We start from the raw sequence: 25,896 nt of genomic DNA, 5'->3' as shown, positions 1-25,896 counted from the left end.
GTTAGAATCGATGCCAGCATGACTACTACGATAGCAAAAAACACAAATGATGAATTTCAATGTGATGAGCTTATCGTTAGAATTTTAGAATTTTATTTCAAAATAGGGGGAGCGTAGAATTATGACGTCTACTGCATGTATTTTTCAGAAAACGATTGTCTGGTTCTTTGTCCCGACTTAGTTGTGGGCGTGAGCTTTTGAAATTTCCTATAACACGTTCAAAAAATAACAGATTTTTGATATTTTAAAGAAGGTAGTGAATGAAATTTCATATAACACAGCCGATTTCGCTTTGCATATTCATCCCACATACATACATATATACATACATACATATTCTCACATACACCACCATAGATAAAATACTCCTTTGAAAAATAAAACTGTCCGCCTACGGACTACTGTTTATGAGCGTAAACAAAAATTTCTAAAATTTAGTAGGACATTTTTAATTTACACAAATTTTTATTTGAATATATTTTTTATGCAGACAAAACAATGGGGGGAAAGCAGTAAATAATGAAATATATTGGCAAATAAAAGCAAGCCAAATAAAAAAGGCGATAACAATAAACAAAAGTAAATTCCAAGAGGCAGAAAATTAAATGTTTTTTATTGAATAAATAACTTTTGTGAATATTTGCATAGATCCGCATAATTAGATGGCATTGGCGTCGAGTCGAATATAATGAAAGTGTTTAGCAAATCAACAGCAAAAAAAAAACAGCAACCCTGGCGTGAGTAGCTACTGTCGACATTGAGTGCTGACGGCCGTACAGCTGGGGTTAAAATATTTTTATTTTAGAAAATCAGCTGAGGTTAAAATATTTTTTTTTTAGAAAAACATTTTTTACTTCACGAAAAGCAAAGGGAAAAGGGTTCGTATCTGTTTTAATAGAAAATAGTGTCTTTTTAAGGGTGTCTATTTACATGCGTCAAGCAGCGCCAAAAATGCGTTAAAAGAAAAACCGTTTTTAGAAGGCCTAACAATAGAAATAAATATAAAACAAGTATATACATTCTTTATTGGTACTTAAACTTTATAAAAAAAATTATTTTAATTTTTCTTTACAAAAATTAGTATATAAAAAATCTCGTGACCCAAAGAACAATGAAAAAATAAATTGCTTATTTCTCCTTGAAGCGTTGATGGATCTGTAAAAAGTGAAACAATTCTTGTAAAATAAAGTTATAGTTATCGGAGTTGTTTGGCCGGTTTTTGACTTTCGATTTTTTTTTTGCCATTTTTTAATAAAAATATTGTATAAATATATATGAAAATCCGGCTCGACAGACGATAGAGAAAACACTTTCGAATATTCAAATAAAAAAAAACGCATCAAAAAATATAAAAAACGGTATGAGTTATCATGCAGACTGTGCCAGAAAAAGTAGTTTCGAGAAAAACAACTGTAACCTTTCAAGCGCATTTCGCTCGACAGCTACCTGTGCGCATCAAAGCCTCGTCAGGAAGTTACATTTTCTAAAAAAAATCGTTTTTTTTAATTCTGGACGTATGTAACCCCTTAAGGGGATCAAGCTGTATGAAGACGGGATTTAGGTTTATTTTTTTTTTTTTTGAAGAACTAAAAATGTTGAAACTTGAGTTTTTTTATAGTATATAATGTATAATTTTATATTGTTATTGCAAACATAAATATGTTTATTATATTTATTGGCATTTCAAATGGAAATCAAAATATTTTCATACTACAGGGTGAACGATATGAAGTGTTACCAACTTCACACTGTTGTATCTGTAAAACAGATCATGACATTAACGTCAAAATTGTTCTAATGCCAGTTCAATATATTGTTTATAAGCCATAAAAAACATTTGCGTATCAGTTTTGTTGAATTTATTTTTCTGTGATGGAATTCAAACGTAATAGTGTGACTGCCTTATATTTGGCAACAACGCCAGAAATGGTTCGTAAAGTGAAGGCTCGACTTGAACGAAATCCACGTCGAAGTGGAAGAAAAATGGCCAAAGAACTCAAAATATCGCAAGACAGCATTCGACACATATTGAAAAATGAGCTCAAGGTCAAGGCTTACAAGTTCCAAAAAGCACACGATCATTCACCCCAGCAAAAAAACGTTCAATGCGAAAGAGCAAAGGAGTTGTTGTGCTTGCACGAACGTGGCGAATTTCCTAACATTGTGTTTTCTGATGAAAAAAATTTCCCAATTGAGCAGTTTATAAACACTCAAAACGATCGTGTTTATTTGACCGAACGCTCATACGAGAATTTGAGCCTACGTATGGCCACTCGAAGCCATTCGAATTTCCCATCGCAAGTAATGGTTTGGGGCGCAGTGACCGCTGATGGACGCTCTCCAATCGTTTTTATCGAGCCTGGTGTCAAAGTGAATGCGACTTATTATCGGGAAAATGTTTTAGAAGCCTGCCTGCTTTAGAGCCGTGAACATACAAACATTTCGGTCGTAGACCATGGTCGTTCCAACAGGACTCGGCCCCGTCTCATAAAGCTCGCGTTAACCAAGAATGGTTAAAAAATCATGCTCCACACTTCATTTCGTCCACACAATGGCTCTCGAATTCGCCAGACGCAAATCTGATGGACTATTCCATTTGGTCCATTTTGGAGAGCAAGGTGAGGACTAAAAAATATGCCAGTATGGATGCGCTGAAAAAAGCGAGTATACGAGAATGGGCCAAAATACCTCAAGATCACATTCGTGCAGCATGCAACTCATTTTTTGACCGTCTGAAGGCTATAGTCAAGGCAAAAGGTGGTCATATCGAGCTAAAGTGAATAAATTTTAAAATTATAATAATTTATGAACAATTTTGTCTTTGAAATCAATGAAAACTAATTTGACACAAAAAAGTTATGGTGTTTTGAATAGGTAATATTTCATATCGTTCACCCTGTAGGATTTTCATTACAATCTCACTCATGTCGAAAAAGTTCATCGACAAGCAGCATTTTATTTTGTGAAGTAGTGGTTATCGAACGAACTACTTAACAATCATTCGAAAATCTTGTAAATTGAATAGTTGATGTTCCTCAAAATTATTATTATTTTTTCATTATTTTCTCTCGAAAAGTTCGATGATTCTACATACAAATGACGAATGTCTCATTAAAATTTCAAAACAAACAATCGAACCATTTTGTTTTTTTTTTGTTGTGGAGGAAAGAGGTCCTAAATGTTGTTTATAAACTTCTTTTAGGTGCAAATTCTGGGAAATATGTGAAACAAATTTTAAGCAGCATAAAATCCTTAGGGTCATCATTCTGCATTTCTAAAAATTTGGTAAAAGAAAAAGCATGCCTTATTCTCAATGAAAAAATTTGTATTTATTAAAAACTCAAAAAGAACTGAAAACAATTGACAATTCAACATTAAATATATCGCTGTTAAAATATATATTTGCACACACATATATACAGGGTTTGATTGAAAAATAGGACCCTTGAGGACTCGAGAGTCGAAATCCCAACACACTTTTAAAACAGCTTTCACGCGCGGAGCGATGTTGACTGCACCGCTGTTGCCAGCGAACTGGGACCGGTTTCTGGTGGAAGGGGAAGGGGAAGGTCCAACGATCATTTTCCCTTACCAGCCGATTCGGTTGATCGCTTGGCAGACGCTCCGCGCGGGAAGGCTCATTACTTTTCAATCAAACCCTGTATGTGGGAGAGAAGGACAGTCCTTTCACTTTAACTTATTTTCAGTGTTGTTGATGGCATCATTCCAAAATGTACACAGAATTTTTGGACGATGCCCTCATCACATTTTTCGATTATTAAATGGATGGAGACAGCATTTCCCAGCAAGATAACGCTGCCATTCACGTTTCCAAAGGATCGTTGAAATGGTTTGAAGAGCACAACATACCGCTTATGAAGTGGCCTGCATGCAGTCCCGATTTAAATCCGGCGGAGAACCTCTGGGGGTGCATGTCGCGCAAAACTCATGAACAAAAGCGCAAGCATGCCAGTATAAGACTCTACTAGAGCTCAAATTGTCCTTTTAGGACACTTGGTAGAGAGAAGATAGTAAAACTAAAATGAAGAGTGTATTCATACGAATAAGTGTCACTGTAGTTGAAATTTTGTAAAAATTTTAAATTTAGTTGCTTGATTTTGAATTTACATTGATTGCTAATATTTTAGATGCCAAATTTAGCTCGTTTTCATTTACGTTTTTGTTAGGTACTTTGTACTTTAGATTATTATAATACAGGGTCCGGCACTCGTAGTGTAACCAATTAAAAAGGCCATAAATTTAGTTTGGAAAATTACTTTTATTCAATTCAAACAAAAAAATGCGTGAAAATAATATAAAATTAGGAATCCATTTACTTTTGCTCGATATGACCAACTTGAGTATGGTCTTGAGACGGTCCAGAAACTCATCGCAAGCTGCCCGAATGTGACTTGCAGGTAATTTGGACTGACTGCATTGATCGGAACAGATGATAATCCGAATGTGCAATGTTTGTGGAATACGGCGGGTGGGGCGAGATTTCCCAATTCAGTCCCTCTGAACACTTCTGGACCGATTTGGCAACGTGTGATCTGGTGTTATCATGCAGCAAAATCAGTTTGTCATGTCTATCGGCCCGTTCCGGCCGCTTTTCTTTGTGAGTTTGATTCAAACGCATTATGTGCAGTCGGTACCAATCGTCAGTGATGGTTTCAGATGATCTACGGAGTTCATAATAAAGGGAGTTTTTTTTAGAGGTTAGGTTTTCAAGATGAAATAAAACGTATATAATTTAATGTTATGGCCAAGAATTTAGCTTTATTATAAATATAAGGGTTTGCCATTATGTTTTAAAAATGATTTCGGGCAAGTGGCCGCCGCGGCTGGCTCGAATAAATTCCAGCCGAAAGGCCCAATTTTCGACTACTTTTTGCAGCAATTGGGGCCGTATGTCAGCAATAACGCGCCGAATATTCTCTTGCAAGACGTCAATCGTCTCGGGCTTATCTGCGTAGACAAGCGACTTCACATAGCCCCACAAGAAATAGTCCAGCGGTGTTATATCGCACGACCTTGAAGGCCACGCCACAGGTCCACGGCGCGAGATAATGCCCTCACCAAAAGTTTCCTTCAATAAATCGATTGTTGCGTTGGCTGTATGGCATGTAGCGCCGTCTTGTTGGAACCAAAGGTCGTCCACATCAACATCGTCCAATTCAGGCACGAAAAAGTCATTAATCATGGCTCTACAGCGCTCTCCATTGACTGTAACATTATGGCCGGCTTCATTTTTACAGAAATATGGACCAATGATTCCCTCTGCCCATAGAGCACACCAAACAGTGACTTTTTGAGGATGTAACGGCGTCTCAGCAATGGCTTGTGGATTATGTTCACTCCAAATGCGACAATTTTGCTTATTGACATACCCATTCAACCAAAAGTGAGCTTCATCGCTGAACAAAATTTTCTTCGATGCGTCGCGCGAACCGAACCATTATTTTCGTAATAAATTTGCACGATTTGCAAACGTTGTTCAGGTGTAAGTCTATTCATTATGAAATGGCAAACCAAACTGAGCATAAATCAAGTGACAGCTGTCAAAAAGACCATCTACGAAAAAAGTAGTGCCAACTTGAAAACCTAACCTCTAAAAAAAACACCCTTTAGATAGCACCCTACTAATACCATCAGATGCACAACATAAGCATGGATATTTTTTCCGCCGTCGATGGACCTGATTCACCTAGCAGGCTCCAACATTTTCGACGCTTAAGGCTATCATAATACATCCATTTTTCATCTCCAGTGACGATGCGATGCAGAAAACCTTTTCTTTTCTGGCGTTCAAGAAGCATCTCACACGACACACCAAAAGTCTCTCGCTATTCCTCTCCTTCAATTGATATTGCACCCAGTTACCTTGCACCCTGGATCATTTCCATAGCAGGCAAACGTTTACCAGCAGGTTGATCTATCAACATCCAACTCTTTAGACATATCATTAAGGGTTCGACATGCGACTTCGTCCAATAATTTTTGCAGTTGAGTATCTTCGAGTTTTTTCGGTGCCCCTTCGCGATCTTTATCACTCACGTCGAAATTGCCACTTTGGAAGCGTCGAAACCACTCTTTACAAGTTGTATTTGATGGAGCGTGATTACCGTAAATATCGATCAATATATGACCCGTTTCAGCTGCACTTTTCTTTAAAAGGTAATAAGGAGGCATGACTTCCTGCAAGTGCTTTTTTTTCGGGACGAGCGTAGACATTTCTGACTGATGAACTGGCTAGACAGAGGACCCTGGAAAGAGTTTCGTTGCAAAACGAGAGGATTGGGGCTTGAGAACCTTTGGTCTACTCCTGGGAAGATGGACCTCGCGTCAACGCAGCGAGCACTGAATTAGTGCGGAAACGTGCAAAGTCGCAAGACTTCTAGAAGGGCCACGGGTAAACCGGGGCGCTCGAGGGAACTTGTAAGGCTAACAAAGCCGCAGCTCTCATTTTGGTAGGTATCCTTATCGGACATTGTCCGCTAGGTGTCCATGTGGTAAAACTTAGGATTGCTTTACAGAAGCTGTCTGAATTACGATTTGGAATCATTCCCACGGTAGTCGGTTCTACGTTACCGGAACAACCCGGATTTGTATGCGCCAATGACTGTCATTCCAGCAGCAATCCCCGTGCATGTGTGAGGAATGTTTGTGTTGCTACAACAACAACGATATAAAATCATCTCACCACATTCTTCTCAGCTGCCATACTCGCAAATGGCAAAGATATAGACATCTGGGCACTCGCTTTAAATGAACTCAAATTAATCATTAGCTTGAAGCGATTTAATTCGTGGTGTGCTTCTTGAGCAGATTTTCTTTTATATTCCGGCCAGAGCTTCTCACAGTTTGGAGTTTTCTTATGTTGGTCTCTAAAATTTCCAAATTTATTCAAATAGATTTTCCATGTTCAAAAGTCCATTCGTTTTTAATTCAAATGTTTCGACACAAAATTAATCAGTTAAGGGGGTCTTCTACCGTCACGGTTTGAAAAAATCGATTTTTTTTTTTTTAGATTTTTTAAAAGCTACTAATGTTAAGAGTATGCTATAAAGAGGGTTTTATGAAAAACATGTTCCTTCATGAGCATTTCGGGGAGAATACATGCATGCGCGTGGCATTTTCGAGCGTTTCTTTATCTTTAAACGCCTTTTCCCGAAAGTTGACTTTTTTCAACTTTCTGGTCACACATCTACTATAAATATTTGTCGAATTCATTCCATCTTTTTTCCAGTTATTCAGTGAACATCTCGCTATGTTTTCCCAGACCACTTTTTTCAATTTTTGATTAGTTTAATTTTGCGGGCCTCTAAAGTGTAAAAAAAAGAGGAAATTTTCAAACTTTTTTTTTAAAATCACGCATTTTTTACAAATTTCAAAATATTTAAAATCGCCACTGGGAAAACATAGCCAACGCTACACTTTATGATAAAAAAAAAATTTTTTTTGATTTCAGATAAGTAAAATGGTCGATCGCGTGCCACAAAGTCGCCTAGGACATTTTTACAAGGGCAACCTCGAGGACGGTTCAAGGACACAGTGCCAAAGAATTCGATTTGAAAAATATATTTTTAAATAGTGCAAACTTGTGCAAATTAAATAAAAAAAATCTGATTTCATTATCTCAAGTGGTTGCTTTGTAATTAATTCCCAAAAATAGGCCCGAGATTAAGGCGCGACGGTAGAAGACCCCCTTAAAGACTCGAATCAAATTGGATTATTTGACCAAATATGAAATCTCTTCTTTTCAAAATATATTTGAATTTCTGGAGTTCGGATTAATTTTAAGACACTGTACGCTGTCGTCAATCGAATTAGTAACACCTACATCGTGAAGTGGTTATCGGCTGTTAAAAAGCAACAACTTCTCTAAATACCAACCAAATACAAACAACACTCAGAGCGGCGCCAGAAATCAATAAAATACACGAAGGCAGATGCGTATATGCAAATGTATACATTCAAGCCACTATAAGTGCGATTAGTGCGTATGGATGTCCACGCACATACACATACTCACATATGTTCCGAACGAAGGCAAAGAAAATGTTATCGCCAATTAACGATATTTTGTTTTCATTGTGACAGCTGCCATTTAAAATAACTATGGCTTAACCGAAAATATTCCTAATAAAGATCACTGATGCAACAACAACCTCTGCGATGCGCCAACATAACTGGTATTTTGTATTTAAATAATTCACAAACAAAATTGGCCTAATGCTGGGAATTCCGTACAACAACACAATCAAGGCGAAGACAAAAAGTGTTACAACAAAAATTAATGCAAATGAGACTACTTTATCACAACAGCAACGATCGCCAAATACTCGTATGCGTCAACTAGCCGAAGAGTAGTTTAGCATCGTTGGTTGTTCGGGTATTCGTTGCTTGGTATGTGCAGGGATGCCAACAATGAACAAATTGTTTTCAAGATTTTCTTAATACATACATTAACACTGAGTTCATGTTCATTCATTAAATTACAAAAACAAGAAGGAAAAAGGCAAATACCCGAGAGAGAATGAGAGAGAGAGAAAGAAGATATATTTAAATAAATTCACAACATTTGCAGGGAATACAAATAGACAAAATTTACAAAAATAAAAAAATGGTTTAATAAAAATGAATCAACACTTATTTTATGTTGCATTACAAGTTATAGTTAATCTATTCGACGGCAAATTACATATGTATGTACAGTTGTACATATACGAAAAACGATAATGCACAAGTGCAAGAACATCATCTTCCTTTCATATGTACATATGCATATATGCCCAAATAACCTTGACAGATAATAAAAATAAACATTTTTACAAGTACTTTATAGTGGGCCAACGTTGCTATTTTCGCTCTGATGTGGAGTTAGAGAGGCTCATCTTAATCTTTACAATCCCTTGATACGATTGCTCATAAGCGACTGAAAAGCGTAGACACCTTGATTGACTCCCAAGTGATGCCTAGATTTTAATAGTGAAGTATTTCTTTATTATGCTATTCCATTATTATGTGCCTTTTTTATGTCATCTTTGACATTTGACAAGTAGACAGATGTACAAATTTACATGATAGAACACCGCGTTAAAATTGTTCAAACTTATTATGAAAATGGTCGATCTTAACGAACAACATATCGCAAAATTCGTGATTTTTTTGGTGGAAATAATCTGATGAATGAGTCGACAACTCAATGGTTGGTAAAAAATTTCAAGAAACCAAGTTTAGTGGCTGAAGTACAAACCGTGTGAATTTTTCGTTATACTCTTTTAATTCTGGAAGTACGACAATTATAGATTAGGCTCATTTGGAAGCATATACGCCGCCGTAGCCGAAAGGGGTGGTGCGTGACTACCATTCGGATTTCAGAGAGAGAAAGTTGGTTCGAATCTCAGTGAAACCAAAATTAATAAAAGCGTTTTTCTAATAGCGGTCACCCCTTGGCAGGCAATGGCAAACCTCCGAGTGTATTTCTGCCGTGAAAAAATCTCCTCATAAAAATATCTGCCGTTCGCAGTCGGCTTGAAACTGTAGGTCCTTCCATTTGTGGAACAACATCAAGACGCACACCACAAATAGGAGGAGGAGCTCGGCCAAACACACAAAAAGGGTTTACGCGCCAATTATATATATAAATATATAAATTAAATGGAACAGCTTGTGTGTATGGATTTTTAAAAAGTGAAAAGTTGTTGTAGGACTGCGGCAATATGAAATTGCGACAATATGAAAACTGCGAATTGAAAGATATGGATGTGTACGATATGTGATTTCATCAGGACGGTGCCACTTGTCACGCAGCTAATGAAACAATGGCTCTTTTGCGCGAAAAATTTGATGGCCGAATAATCTCATGTCGCGGCGATGTCAATTGGCCGCCAAGATCATGTGATTTAACACCGTTGGACTTCTTTCTTTGGGGTTATTTGAAAGAAAAGGTATACGTCAATAAGCCAGCAACAATTCAAGAGCTAAAGGATGAGATAATTCGGCACATTAACGGCATAGAACCACAATTATGCCTCAGCGTCATCGAAAATTTGGACCATCGGGTGGAGGTGTGCCACCGAGTCCGCGGCGGCTATTTGGCCAATATGTTGGGAGTGGTATACAGGGCCGTCGAGGTAAATCCGGAATGTTGAACTTAAAAACAAAACTATTGGATATTTACTCAAAAATAATTTTATTTGCACTTAACTTTGTATTATGTGAGTGCACATATCATAGTTGAAAATTATTCAATGTAACCTCCATCTCGTGCAATTAAATGCTCCAATGAAGCGCCCACATGCGCGAGCTACCTCCTCTTTGTCCATTGTGGTCATCACTTCCTCGATGGTTGTCTTCAGCGCGTTCTTAGTGTTATGAGGCTTCGTGCTAACTTTTGCTTCAACTGTGCCCCACACGTAATAATCAAGAGGATTGCAGTCTGGGCTTAAAGGTGGCCAAAAATTTTGTAACCAGTGGTAGGGTAGGTTGTTCTGGAGCCAAGCCTGAGTCTTCTTTGCTTTGTGAGCAGGTGCGGAGTCCTACTGAAACACATATTCTCTTCCAGCAGCCACGGGGTCTATCCAGGGTTGCGTTTTTTTGTAGTCAAACCACTCAATTTTCTCTTTAGGATTTTTTCCGGCACGAAGTGACTCTAGTATCGCAGCTCTTCTGTCCTGCTCCCGACTCATCGTTTCACTAGCACTTACTCCGGCATTCTGATGTCAATCAGGAAACAATACACTAAAACTATGTCCCTTTATCAGCGGTTTTAGACTTAGTGCTACTGCTCCAGAGCTTTCGAAATGTTTTCCGGATTTACCTCGACGGCCCTGTAGTTACGTTGTATTCAAACTTTAGACGCGTTTTTCTCAAAACTATGTTTTTCGAATTGGCGTACAGGATAACTCGAAAAGTTATTGACCGATATCACATTATGATTACACACATCTCTTTTATGATATTACTTTCTATGTGTTTCAAGTTTTCGTAAATTAAACAAAAAAAATTTTAGAAACAAAAATAGTAGGAAAATTCGCCCTCCAATTGATTTTTTTTTTTTTTTTGAAGCACTTTATTCCGCGAATATTTCTTTTAGTTTTTGTGAAATTCATATAGAAATTAAGGTATTAATAAACAAAAAATTTTTGGGTTTTTGTATTCAGATCACTGACGCCGATGCTACAATTCCCGCCGATTGAGAAGCCCCGATGCGACCTTCCTGGAAGAATTGAGCGAACATCCGCCATTTTAAATGATTAAAATACAAAAAAAGGGTTTAATATTATTTTAATGTATAAATAAACTGTATGCCAATTTAAAAAAAAATATATATTGACTTCTTCGTTTTAAATAATTTTTATGAAAATCAGGGAAAATATGGCCGTTTGCAGGTATCTGCCAAACATGGACATTTTTTTCTTGTTCACAAGCTCTTTGCTCCCTAATTTTACACTAAACGCACTTCTAATAAAGTACAAATACGATATATGATACTTTTTTATTAAAAATTATAATAGTACCAAATTAGAAAGAATACTAGTATATGTACATACAGGGTGCGCCATCTTTTATGTCGGTATGTAAACGCTGAATAACTTTGTAATTTACCAACCGATCAACTTCAACATATAACAATAACAGAATAAAACAAATGGCAACCCTGGCTATGCATTTTCGTATACTTTATACGGAAGGAGATTTTTGCACCCACAAGAAGCCCTCCGATGATGAAGTGTACGTGTGTGTGTGCATGTGTGCGCTATGACAAACCGCATATGTACTTATGTATCTTGCCACAGAAAGTCACCTTAGGTGGTGCAAGACGCCGTGACACAACATAGTGGATCGCATTTACTAAATCAATCGATTAGTTTTGCTTCGTCAATAATGCAATTTTTTATTGGTTTTTGTAATGCGTTAGTGTTCACAAATATGTATTCTATGATTAAAAATGATTGGAAAAATAGATTTTTTTTGTGCGCTGACATAAATAATTTGATTTTTATGTTTTTTTTTTAATTTAGGGATTCGAACTGAAGTCATCTGAACTGGTTTTAAATTCCATATCTCTATTTTTTTTGCTTCTGTTGATTGCGGACTTTTCCCCCCTAATATTTTTCGTTTTTTTGCATTGTTGTTCGATTTGCAATGACGTCAACGGTTAGTTAGCGTTAGTTTGAAATTCCATTTTGGCCACATTGACCTCAAAATAATGCAGGGTCTGTCAAGTGCGAGTTTATTTTTTAAACCAAAATTACACAATTATTTTGAGGAGGAGTTCATTACCGGTTTATTATTAGCTTAAAAAGTAGACGGTCTACAATTTAGGTATGATTGATGATACATATTTTCTTTTGTTTGAAGTTTCGACGATATTGGCGCTTCATTTCGATAATCTAACGTTTTAAAGCATCAACTGTAGCTCTGTTTTTGTAATAGACCCACAGGAAATAGTCCAACGAAAATAAATGGGGCGATCTTGGCTGCAGAGCATTGTGAAAATATTTTTGACGGAAGATTTCGCTTGGCGGTGAGGCGTTGCCTTATTGAAACTACACAATCCCAATATCCATTCTATCACAACAAACAAACCGAAAAAGTATTCTTCATATACTTCAATATCGCAATCCATTGACTGTAAGCGCATATTCAGCTTAATTTTCTAAGAAAAATAAATACAACTACAGGCGGGCGCAATGTACGTGCGCGGGTGTTTTATATAGTGGCTTGTCCCTAATTCTTTTGTAAATTCTTGTTTGTTATAATTAGAGAAATTAATTGTATTACTGTCGAAGAAAAAGTTACAAGGCTCATTTGTCTTTCTCCAATGCCCATAGAAGCAAGGACGAAAAACAAGGAAAATAGTATTTCCTACGAGCGGAATTAAAATTAATATTATTGCTGCTGAAGGGAAAACTTTTGTTTATAGTGAAAAACGCACGGAGTTCAATTCCCGGTATACAACAAAACCCTTAAAGCGCTGGGAATAACTTGAAAGTTTGGGCATCATTTTCTTGGAATAGAGTTGGATCAATAGTGAGAATAAATGGAAATATGGCTAAATTTGCTCATCTTGGAATGGTTGGTTGGTAGAGGTGCTGCCTAAGTGACACTCCCCAGTCTCAATTAGCACAAAAGGAGCCATTTTGGTCCGCCACTAGTACCATTAAACCCATTAAACCCATTGAAAATCTGTGGAACGATACTAAGGTTAAGGTTGGGAAAACAAATTTACAAATACCTATGAACTTTGGCCTGGAGTACAGGAAGTGAGAAACTCTATTCCTTTGGAGAGATGCCAAAAGTTAATAGAAAGTTTACCTCGACCAGTTTTCTCTCTTCTCTGAATTTCTCTGATTTTCTCTGTGCGCCAAATGAATCGCGCTTATTTATAACGATAATTTTTTTTGTAATTAGTCAGAACAGTTGTTTATTGATTTCAGAATAAATAAATAAAAAAATAGAGTCAGTAATTTTGCACTCTATTTTAAAAGACTCTCGATGCAATCTGGCATATTTTGGTAAATTACAAATTTTATTCTCAAGTTATTTGAAAAGATAGGCCATCGAACTGCAATAGCCACTATAAAACAAACATTACTAAAAAAGAAACCCGAACTTGAAAGACCTTGTATGTGATGCATACCAGACCTACTTTTGAATTGCCTACTTATATTTAGTAGTAAACACTTATCAGGGCTATGTGAAAGGTTAACAGCTAATTTCTTGGCGACGTGATTCGATCATTTTTGATAGAATCTGTTTTATAGCAGAAGGTTAACTCCCGAGATTTGGAGAGATCAAATGCAAATTCCCTATTGTTGGCAATGGCGACGATAAATTCGGCGTTAATGGCACTTTTCACTTTTTTTGTTTTGGACACTAAAGAAATTCTCTTATAAGTAAACTGTAGGTGATCTAAATATGGAAACAAAATTTCTGAAATGTTTCTGACTAAACCGCAAAAAAACATAGCTGCTTGCACTTACACTTTTTCCACTGCAACCCGTTTTCTTCCTCCATTCCCTCATAAATTGAACTCTCTTTAATTGGTGCTGATATATGCAGATTATTTAGTTCACTTTTCGAACATTTTTTTTTTGGAAATTGCTGGACTGTAACAAGATGGTTTCTCATTCTTCGCGATACCCACTTAAGCGGTTTTGGCCGGTCGTTTCTTTTTCGTGCTAATCGGCGTCAGTTGGAAACGCCAAGTGAAGCCAAATCCTTATCCACTTGATCTTTCCAACGCCTCCTCTGCGTTTCCGATTAGAAACAGGCTTCAGAAAGTTCGACGTATGGCACTTATATGTATCAATGGCGCTCCTAGACCCACACCCTCTCTGATGCTCTGAATACTCTTTTCTTCTTAGATTTTTTAGATTTAGTTGGTAAACAGAATGCAGGTAATGTCACTGCTCGGCTTGCCTCAACTAATCAGTGACACGATTTAGGTACTTGGCCATATTACTGCAACTAATTCTCTTGACTATTGTCCGAATGAACCGTATATTAATAGAATATTAGTATTAGAATTCCAGCTAGATGTGAGTGGATTGACAATATGCCTAGTCGGAAAAACTGCTGATGGCTCAAAGCATGACTCTAAAGTTGGCTTTGGTGTCTACTGTAAGAAACCAAAAGTAGTATTATCGGCTCGTCTTCCTAATCACTATAGCGTTTTTCAAGCTGAAATTCTAGTATTTAATAAGATAGCTGGCGAAAATGGGTAGGCAAAAATGTGACTACCGCTAGGGAAGTCTATATTTACTCCGATAGCCAAACGACTTGCAAATACCGGGCATATTTTAACGAGATGGCGAAATATTCCCGCATCCATTTGATATGGACGCCAGGGCATAGTGACACACCAAGGAATTGTATAGCAGACAAATTAGCGATAGAGGGCACTACCACTCGACTCCCTCTTGGTATGTAGATTTTAGATATACCCCTCTCAACTTACAAACAACGTGGTACAAGTAGCATTGCCACTTCAGTCAATACGAGATGGGTTGATAGCCTGACATGTAATGCTACAAAATGAATTTTGCCAAAATGGGACGTCAGGCACTGAAAGACGCTGCTTAATCGGTCAGGGAAAAACGTCTCTATGTTGGTTGCATTGATCAGAGGCCACTGATATGTCGACATGCTTAAAGTTTGAACGTACCTCACTTCGACTATTGCAGAAGCTGCAAGAATGAAGAAGAGAAAGAGTCTGTTAGACATCTTCTTTAGATACTTTGGCTCAACGTTTCTAAATGATACAGATGACCTTAGGGATATAAGTGCCAGCCAGTTCAATGCGTTTGCATTTAAAGCAAAGTAGTTTAACGAGGAGTATAAGATAAATGGATCGGTAATGGTCTAAGAGCATTGGTTTAGAGACCGACTGCCACTTCTACTTTCCTAACTACCTACAGCATAAATTACTTTCAAAAGTGTTTTAGAAATTCTGCTGCATCTAAAAAGTCCTCGCCCAGCTAGAAATATGAGTCATTCCTACAAATGAACGTATGTAAATTGGTGTGTTGCCCCTACCAATCTCCTTAGGAGTTTAAATTGAAACCTCTGTATTTCGTCGATGCCAGTGGCATATGACAGCATATACCTACATATAAAATTACATTAGGTGCTCGTTCGGTACAACGATTTCTGTTTAGTAACCAGTTTAGCTAGCGGGCCTTAATTTCATATTTAATATCTTAGTTGTAATGCATTCGCCAAATGAGTCGTTTGTCCAAGTGTGTGCCGCGGCATGTAATTCCATTTGTTTTGGGAATAAATATGTCTGTATAGATGTAAATATGTACATATGTATGTCATTAAGTTCGCTTCCCTGCACGTTTATGGTGTCAATGCAAATGTATGCTAATTGGAAAGTGGAAAGGTAGGAAAAGCTTCACGACTCATACCACACAGTGGCCTATATGAAGTTAGGCCTAATCAATGTCTCATTATAATGGGTGTTTTGGTTTAAGCGTCCAATGGAGTTATCGGTCGAGACAGCTGTCCAAGAAAACAATTGTTTTCGAAATTTGGTATGCTCACTTGTATGCCGTAGGTTTGCCAGTTTTTTATTATTTCAATTTTTTTTTTAATTTTTTTTTCCTTTTTTTTGGTTTTTGCAACTTTCAAATGCCTACCCCTTCATCTTTTCCTGTTGTCGCATCAATGGCATATTCAGTTGGAATGGACTACAAAACTCTACTACATTGAGAAACGTCACCCACCCTTGAACCATGTGAAATTATCCAAACATTAGGTGCGCAACTAAGTTCTCACTGTTTTTTTGATTAAAATACAACTTTATTCTGAACCAATGGTTACAAGCGTATCATTGAAAGTATTGCCCATCGCTGGCTACTACTTTTTCCCATCTTTCTGATAGATACCGTCGCGTTAAAACTGTTCATCTTTTGAGGCTATCCACGGTTCAAGCCATTTTTTGATGTCTTCATATGAATGGAACTGCTGGTCAGCTAGACCATAAGCCATCGGAACAGGTTATAATCGGACGGCGCAATATCTGAAAAATATGGCGGGTAGGATTTCCATTTCAGTGTTTCCACGTAGGTTTTAACGAGTTCGGCAACGTGAGGCCGAGCGTTGTCATGCTGTAGAATCACTTGTTCATGCCTCTCCGCGTATTGCGGCCGCTTCTCGCACAGTGTTCGGCTCAATCGCATCAACTGAAGTCGATACTGATCCCCAGTGATGGTTTCACTTGGTTTTAACAGTTTATAATAAATAACATCAACTTGGTCGCACCAAATACATAGCATAACCTTCGCAGCTTGAATATTCGGCCGAGAAGACGACATAGACGCATGACCAGGCAGTCCCCATGACTTTCTTTTCTTTAGATTGCTGTAATGAATCCATTTTTCATCACCCGTTACGATGCGATGAAGAAAACTCTTCCTTTTTTGCCGCTACAGCAGTTGTTCACAGGCGAAAAAAAGACGTTCAACATCCCTTGGTTTTAACTCGTAAGGAACCCAAGTCTCCTATTTCTGAATCATTCCCAAAGTAAGCAATCGCTTGGAAATGGATCGGCAGGTAGCTCCTAATACTGAAGGAAGCTCTTCTTGAATTGGACACGGATCCCCATTGAGCATGGCCTCCAATTCAGCATCTTGGAAGGTTTTTTGGCCTTCCTTCACGCGGACGGTCGTCAACATTAAAATCACCGTCTTTGAAGCGACGGAACCAATCTCGGCACGTTGTTTCGCTTAAGGCAGCATCTCTATAAACTTTTTGCACCTCTCGATGCGTTAGGGGACTTAGTTTCACACCTAATATTTTGGGCATTGCCGCTAAAAAAATAAAAATTGGTTTATTTGAAGACATTCGTACAGTAAGAAGTAAACTGAACATATTTCGAAAAATGTTCAATAATTGAGACATTAATTCGATGCTGAAAATGTTTTTGTAAAATTTTTAACCTACTATTCTTTTTAGCACTTTTATAATTTGTTTTGTTTAATTTTTTAGGATAAAATATACTTTTAAAAAATCGTCCGGATATAAACCAGGCTCATTCGTCTAGCGTGAAACGGACGCCTTCGAATCATCTGCTATGGAGTTAACATTAACAAAAATGTAGAGGAACATCTTCTAGTATGGTGTAAAACAATTATGATAGCACCGGAGCCTGTGGTTTATACCTCTACTAGTTATACATAGCTAAGCGACTTTGTATTCGGAGGCATCTTATATAGCCATTATTACAAAGCTTCAGTGGCAATTACCATCCAGCAGGATTGTGAATACCGCGTATTCTGCCTCTGCCTAATGTTTGCCAATTTATTGACGGCTTTTGCTAGGTTCACAGAATATGATTTCATATAGATACTTATGCTAGTAGGTTCTACCGAGAGAAACATCCCGTTCACTAAAGAAAAGCTTAATGTTATTCGAAATCAAAAGTCAGTTCTGTAGAGGAAGCCACTGTGGTTGAACCAAATGAAGCCAAAAGCAGGAAGGAGATAAAATAAGTCGTGTTGAGAGACTTGAGTGTACATAACTAGCTCTTATGCTCTATACGAGTTGTGTAATTTTAATCAGGTCACTGGTAGAAAAGTTATGTTTTTCATTTATGCCAACTACTTTCACAAAACACTAACGATTAAGTAGTTGCCGAAATAGGTAAAACAGAAGCGAACTCTTTTTCTTTTTGTTTGGAATATTTTTCTTTAATCTTCCAGTGTCTTAAGTGATATCGATGTTGTTTCGGCTTGAATGTCGCATTTGTACTTCTCTAAGGCTTCCAGCTTATTAGCATAAACTTCAATACTTAAAACCAAATTCCGCTGCGTCGCACAGTGCTTCAATTACATGAAGGAAGGTATGCCGGGGAAGGTATGCCGTTAATAGTGGAAAATAACATCAGGCAAATGACCACCACGACCACGCTTTTTTTTCTTTTTGTCGGGCCAACTAGCAAGTGTAGCACTCAGACATTAATTAAGTCCCTTATACTACACTTGGATTCCCTTTTAATTTTCTTTAAATACTCGATCTCCGAAGAAATCTGAATAGATCTTGTGATACCAAGGAGCCAAGATGGTCGCTTCTTAACACATCAGTGCCAAAGACCTCAAACCTGATTCGAGCGAAGGTGGGGCAGACGCACCAGAAGTGGTCCGCCGTCTCATCCTCCTCTTCACAAGCTGGGCAGAGTACAATGTCTGAGAAGCCCAACCTTTCCATGTGCTTCGTCCAACCAGCCGTCTGCACTCCCTTCTGCTTAATAACAGTCGGCGACAGTCGATCGTACATGACAGGTAACATCAGTTTCGTTATCTGCAGCCTCTCTCATCCTGCCAAGCTCACTTGTGGGTGATAGTTACCCATTTGCTAACCGTGGCTGTGATGGCCGCAGAAGGGAGTGGCAAAACGGGCTCTGGGCCAAAGAAGTTGGTCTCAGAGCCCATCTTAGCTAAGGAGTCAGAGGTCTCGTTACCCGCGATACCCACGTGTCCCGGAACCCATGTTAGCATAGGCTATTATGTCTACCGACTTAGTTCAGCCTAAATTTACAGGACTCGACTACCCCTGATGTGGTTGGGGGGCTGTCTGAGGCCATGAGCGCAGCTTGGCAGACACATATGAATCTATCTTCCACAACGAAGCTCATCGCTTCTTGAACCGCATACACCTCCGCCTGAAACACAGATCCCTGCATTCCAAGAGCAAAGTGCAGTTTTGTCCTGCTGGACTCTACGTAGACCCCAGAGCCGGAGCCGCGCTCGGTCCTAGAGCCATCCGTAAAAATGCGAAAACAGTGCAAACGACCACACTTACAGGGCAATATCCTTTTCATGAACTTTTCCATAACCGCATTGTAAAGTGGCTGCCCTATGTCCTCGATATCCTCACGAATTCCATATTTCAGGTCTTGAATCGACCCTGCGCTGTTGGGGGGCCCTTTCACGTGGCCCCAAAGAAAAAAGTCACAAGGTGTTAAATCACAAGATCTCGGTGGCCAATTGTGACCATCTCTTCGAGAGTTAACAAGGTCCGGAAACTTTCCCCGTAAAAGATCAATGGTTTTTTTGCTTGAGTGGCACGTAGCGCCGTCTTGTTAAAAATAAGCGTTGTCCAGATCAATACCATCAAATTTCGGCCATAAAAAATCGTTAATCATCTCTCGATAGCGCAATCTATTCACCTGTAACCCCTGTAACCCCTGTCATTGGAAACCCCTTTATATATTTGCAAAGTTGCGCGAACAGATCGAATTATGTTATGGAAACTGCATGAAGTTCTCTAAAACAAGCATTTCAAGACTTAAAGAATTGGTACACACAAGTTTTTCATTAATAGTCTAAAGCAAGTAAATTTTTATAAACATTAATTTAAGCAAAACAAAACGCAATACATAAAAAATAAATAATAAATACGACTAATTTAGAGATTATTAGAACTGAAAAATATCAGTTGGTATTGAACAATTCACAGCCAATCGCAGCTAATCTGAACAGTTGATATTGCGCCGATTGATTTTATTGTGTATTTGGAAATATAAAGTTCTTTTACAGAGAGGTGAGTAAATGATCCGAAATTTTACGATGGAGAGACAACAGATGACGGCGACTTCGTAAATTTGACAAACTCTCAGTGAAATTGATAGAATCAACTGAATGGCTGAAGTAATAATTAAATATTTATATTCATTTCATTGACCGTCTTAGCTGAAGGGGTTGGTGCGTGATTACCATTCGGGAGTGCGTAGGCTTGAATCTCCATGCATGAAATAGCAAAATGATAGAAAAAGTTTTTTGTAATAGCGTTCGTCCCTCGGCAGGCAATAACCATCCTCCGAGTGTATTTCTGTCATGAAGAAGCTCCTCATAAAAGCCATGTGCCATTCGGAGTCGGCTTAAAACTGTAGGTCCCTCCAACAACAACAAAACGCATGCTCCACGTAGGAGGAGCAACTCGCCAAACATCTAACAGAAGTGCGTGCGCTAATTATTTATTTTTATTCTTGTATTCTTTTTCATTTCTATTGTTATTTTACCTATAACCCCATTCCCTTTCGTGTTTATGCAATTGTTACGTCACAGGGAGAAATATGCTCACAGATGTCGCAATCTTGTAATCTGTAATTTTCGCTGAAATATTTACGACTTTTGCTTTTCCCTGGCTAAGCTAAACAAGTTTTTTCTATCGATTGTGTCCATGGCTTTTATTTCATCAACTTTCTTAAATTCGAAACACTGTGCATCGTTGTTGAAATTGACCCACTGCGCCGAAATTTCATGGAATATTTCCTCAAAAAACCCAATACCAAAGGCTGAATATTTATTAAATATTGAGTTCAATTCGTAACATCCATATCTACAATCTTTATTAGAATACAAGCATTAAAAACAGTCCACTGTTTTCCTTTAAATTTCCCTAGAAATAATTGTAATGTGGCAACACAATCTATTTTGCATTCTACTATTACGTTTTTGTATTAATAGTTACTCCCATTTTTTATTTGTATACTTTCCTAGTTTTTTTAAATTTTCAAAATAGGTGGCCATTAGAAAGCACCCTGTAGTAAGCTATTTGTTATGGTATTTGCTATACAAAGCAGCGGCATTCGAAGAATGTGCAAATTCCCGCTTCATTTCCTGCAGGGTAGTGTAAACATGTGTCACTACATTTGTGTAACTGATCGGAGATTACAGTTTTGTGTTGTAAACTTTCTATGAAAAAATTTTTATCGCCTCCTGCGAACGAACAAAACTGAACTATTTTTGTTATACTGAAATATTTTTATTGCGTATATTTGTAGCTAATTTCTATCATATAATCGAACTTAAGTTGAGTCTTAATCTCTTCGCGCCACCAACGATGTCCCACTCATCTTTTACAAATTGAATTGCAAAAACAAGCACTCTTCGTTAGCGCCGGCGGAGGCAACAACATTAGTGTTTTTTTTTTTTGCTTTTAACAGTTGGTATTTGATTTCATCGACGGCCAATGGCTCGTTGCAACACAAAGCTAAATGGTATAAAGATCGCGCCGCAGACGAAATCGAATCATAATCAACTCAACACTCAATCCAAACAATACTTACTGCTGCAAGCCTGAAGATGCGTACATTTGTGGTAGGTGACTCACATCGCGAAATAAACGAAATAAAACGCAAGGATTCGCGAAAACAATAACTTCGCAAATTACGGATTAAAATTTTTTTCTAAACTCTTCATTTTCACTTTTTTGTTTTGTTTACAGGTCCTGTGCTTGGTTGCCGTCGCGTCGGCTCAATACAACTACCCTCAACAAGGAGCAGTTGATCTGTCCGGTTTAGCACCAAGTGGTGCCGCTCAACTCTCTCAGCCCATCCAACCAGCACAGAATGAATACAACAAAGAATTTTACACCTACTCGGCCCCAGAACAAGAATTCAGCGATATTGGCGCCAACGACAACATTGCCAACTCACTGAAAAAGAACTTGCGCGTGGTCTTCATCAAGGGACCCGAAAACACTGGACTCGAGAATGCCGCTTTGCAACTGGCCAAATCGGCTGGCGATGAGCGCACTGCCATCTATGTGCTTAGCAAGCAAGCGGACATCGGTGATTTGGCCAACCGATTGAACTCGCTGCAGAGCAACAGCAACAAACCTGAGGTGCACTTCGTTAAGTACAGGACACCCGCCGATGCTGAAAATGCCCAACGCGCCATCCAATCGCAGTACGATTCTCTGCCCGGCCCATCCTCCAGCAGTGCTGGCGGTGCTGCACCAGTCCTGAACTTTGCCTCTCAGGCGCCTCAGGCTGCTCCCGCCCCAGTCGCACCAGCCACCTCGTACATTCCGCCACAAGCGTCGTATTTGCCACCCGGCAGAAGATTCTAAGCTTTGATTTGTTGATTTCATTGTTGATTATTTTTAGTGATTTGTTTTTTAGTTTTTTTAATACAATAGTTTAATTTTAGTATTTAAGATGACACAACACAAACACAATAGAACAATAGAAAAATTACCTGACAAAAAAGCATGATTCAATTATATTATTGAATCATGACAAAAAAGAAAAAAAATAAACAAAGAAACTGAAATAAATAAAGGAATTGCCATATAAAAAAATTAAAGTTGTTATCTCCTCTGCGAAAAAAAAAATTGAGAAAGGAAATTAGTAACAAAAATATTCTGAAATATCCAGGATAAGCGAAAAACTGCGATCTTGTCAGCCAACGAAGTGGTTATTAATGGCCTTCAGATACAATCAAGTAATCCTTAACTTGGTGATGGAATGCCTTGGTAATCTTAATACAAGCGTCATGTCCAATCAAATCTGTCTTCTCTGGATACCAGATTATTTATTTATTTGAAGAAGGACTTTAGGTTGCTCAAAAGCAAATCTGATGTGTAAGTTGGGACGGGCTCAGACAATTTTACTGATCTTAGTTTCGGAGACACCTTTCTGACACGTTCGATCCTTGCTATTGAAAATGTATGGTATGGGCTCCAGATAAAGGCGGCGTATTCCAACCTGGAGCGAACGAATACAGTAAACGACAATTTCAGGGTATAAGGATCCCAAAACTTTGAGCTATTCCGTCGTACAAAGCATAAGACAGAACAAGATTTCGATAAAATGAAAGTAATGTTGCTATTAAATTATAAGATGATACATTTTTTTTCTTGTTTACTCCTTTCGGGAGCATAGGGCCTCGACTTGTCTTGTGTTAGTTTCGGTAATCTATTTGATTTCTGACGGGGTAGGTGATAAGCCTGTCGCTAAATTATTACTTAGGCATTGAAAAAGATTAATAGCCAGCAAACTCCCAGAGAAGCGAGCACTCGACTCTCCTTATAGGTCCAGAGACCGCAGAAAGTTTGTACAAAAAATCACTGTCCACGCTGACAAAAAAATAGTTAGAATCTCATAAAGAAATATATTGGAACAATTTAGCAGTTTTGAAGCTCTGCAGTAAATTTTTGAGCTCTTATAACCGAAAAGTATAAAAAAGTTCATTATGAAACTTTTATTCCAGCTCCAAGTTTTAACAGAAACAAAACATTAACCGCTCGTGATGTTTTCTAGGGACTTTCTAATCAACAATATTCCGATCCTCGTCGTCATGAAGTGCATACGGATGAAAAAAGTCTACTATGACCAGGCTGAAGGTGTGAAATTCATTCCAGGAATATCGTCCACCTCGGTAGTCTAGCGTAAGTGCATTAGTCTGCCATCCCAGAGGTTGTGGGTTCGAATCCCACGTAAAGCACGGTCCTCTCACTTTTCCGAACTTACTACTTTCCTAGTTTCTAAAAATAAAAATAAAAAATAAATACAAAATTTCATTGCTCAACCCAAAAAACCTTATCCTTTCAATCCTTACAAAAGTTAGCGCTTCACTTGCATTGCAAGCAAAAAAGCAATGAAAAGCGCATACATAACAAAATTTAGCAAAGTCCTCAACCATCTGTGTGATCCTTCTGACACAAAAACGTGAAAGACAGATGGCGTTCTAAACAGTTAGAAGGCGTTTCTGCTAAGTAACTGCCAGAAAGCAAAAAAATAGATTAACGAAACCAACGCAAGACTGAGCGTTGTCGAGGCCCTACGCTCCCGAGTGGAGTGAACAAGGAAAAAAAATCCTTCCCTACAACTCAAGATTTCACGCAGCAGTCTGAGGTGATCTCAGATAAATCACCCATAAGAGCCCAATGACTCAGCAATGGCAACTGCGAACGATCATCCCATTCAGGATCGCTTCGACCGCTGCCTTGACCCTTCCAAATATAAGATTGCTCAACCCTAAATGACGACTGATTTATGATGAAATTGATCAGTTGACTAATAGCCAGGCCTGCTATATGAGAAGGAAGAACAAAGAAGTGAGAGCCAATATGTCTAAATAATAGCCCAGCGAAAACAGGACAGCTAAGCAGAGCCTGTTGACATGATTTCACCTCATTCCCCATACAGCTGACGCAAAAAGGACTCAAAGTAATGCCGTTTCTCACAGCTTGCATATCTCGCGCGCAATTTCCTGTAAGGGCAACCACACATTTCGACAGCTAAGGCTTTTGTAACCTTAGAAACTTCTATTCATATGTAGCCAAGAGTATCTCGTGACCTTACAAGCTTGTGTACTTGCACAGCGCTCGCTGAGTTTACGGGAAATTCACCATTCCAGAAGCAGACAAGTAGTCGAGGAGATCCCAATTCTATCATTTTGCTTTTGCGATGAAATCACTTCACAGGCTCCCTGTTTAGCTAACTCAATCACCCAACAGTTTTCTGCAATGTCCCAGTTATCCAGATGAGCCTAATAATAAAGAATTGGAATGCGATCGAAGGAGAAGCCAAGCATTCGACTACTAGTTTGGAGCGCACCGTCATCGAACACACTGCCGCTTGACTGTCGGAATAGATATTCACTTCCCTTGCAGTAATTGCAGCCAATCAGTGCAATGCAGCCTATCAGATACTTCTTTGATTGCAGCTGCCTCCATTTGGAGGACCCTATGTCAAATGGGAGCTCCACGTCAAAGACTCCTTCGCCAACCCTTTTTACAACTGCGAGCCATACGTGAATAGGTTCATTAGGGGCTGTCTCCAAATGCTGCTATTCACTTCATGGAATGTGAGTGGAGTGACAATCTCCACCAAGCTCGGTCCAAGGATGTACATTGATTAGACTAGAGGGATGAACTCAACATTTCTGAGGATATTTGAACGAATAAATTAAATGGGTAAAATAAAAAATGGAATTCTAATTATTTCTCAATACTACTACAACTAAGGTAACATTTCAAGCAGTTCCAATCTGAAAGGCGCTAGGTCATTTCACCATTGGTTCGGAGATTTTCGTGTTTGGACCATGGATTCCCGCACCGACTCCAGTATTTGTTTTCGAACCATCTGTAAGCCACTCGAGACTTCTGGGCTCGACCCAAGGCCCTCTCAATTCCGATTCATCATGGTTTGAGACTTTAGATGTTTGCATAGCTTCAGTGTATCCTAACCTTGACCCAAACACCCCGATATCAGAATAACTTTCGCATTTAGTTTATCCTCAATTATTTTTGTTAATAATTTCCTTTCTCAATTTTTTTGGACAGAGGTCTTCTTTGTTATTGCAATTACGAAATATTGGTTCCTCAGTTTATCAATCATTCATAACAAAGCCTATGATATCGACATATTGCTAAGAGAATGGCTGCCCTTTTAAGGTACATTCATTTGTAATTTTGAAATAATAACATTATTTTACTTGACAAATCCTTTATTTATTTCAGTTTCTTTGTTCATTTTTTTTTTACTTTTTTGTCAGGTAATTTTTCTATTGTTCTATTGTGTTTGTATTGTCTCATCTTAAATACTAAAATTATTCTAATCGAAAAATAAAAAAATAAATCATTAAAAAT

At 38.2% G+C, this 25,896-nt stretch overlaps 1 protein-coding gene across 1 annotated transcript; it reads left to right on the top strand.

Annotated features, from left to right (window-relative positions):
- Positions 1–21,424: 21,424 nt before the first annotated feature.
- Positions 21,425–22,437, top strand: LOC129253447 (uncharacterized). The gene is made up of 2 exons (XM_054891819.1): positions 21,425–21,617; positions 21,745–22,437. The coding sequence occupies exons 1-2, from the start codon at positions 21,603–21,605 to the stop codon at positions 22,369–22,371; spliced, it is 642 nt and encodes a 213-aa protein (XP_054747794.1). The 5' UTR covers positions 21,425–21,602; the 3' UTR covers positions 22,372–22,437.
- The last annotated feature ends 3,459 nt before the right edge of the window (positions 22,438–25,896 follow it).

Source organism: Anastrepha obliqua, chromosome 1 (assembly GCF_027943255.1).
Source record: "Anastrepha obliqua isolate idAnaObli1 chromosome 1, idAnaObli1_1.0, whole genome shotgun sequence".
In the NCBI taxonomy this organism is placed as follows: Eukaryota; Metazoa; Arthropoda; class Insecta; order Diptera; family Tephritidae; genus Anastrepha; species Anastrepha obliqua.
This window is presented reverse-complemented; position numbering and strand designations above follow the sequence as displayed.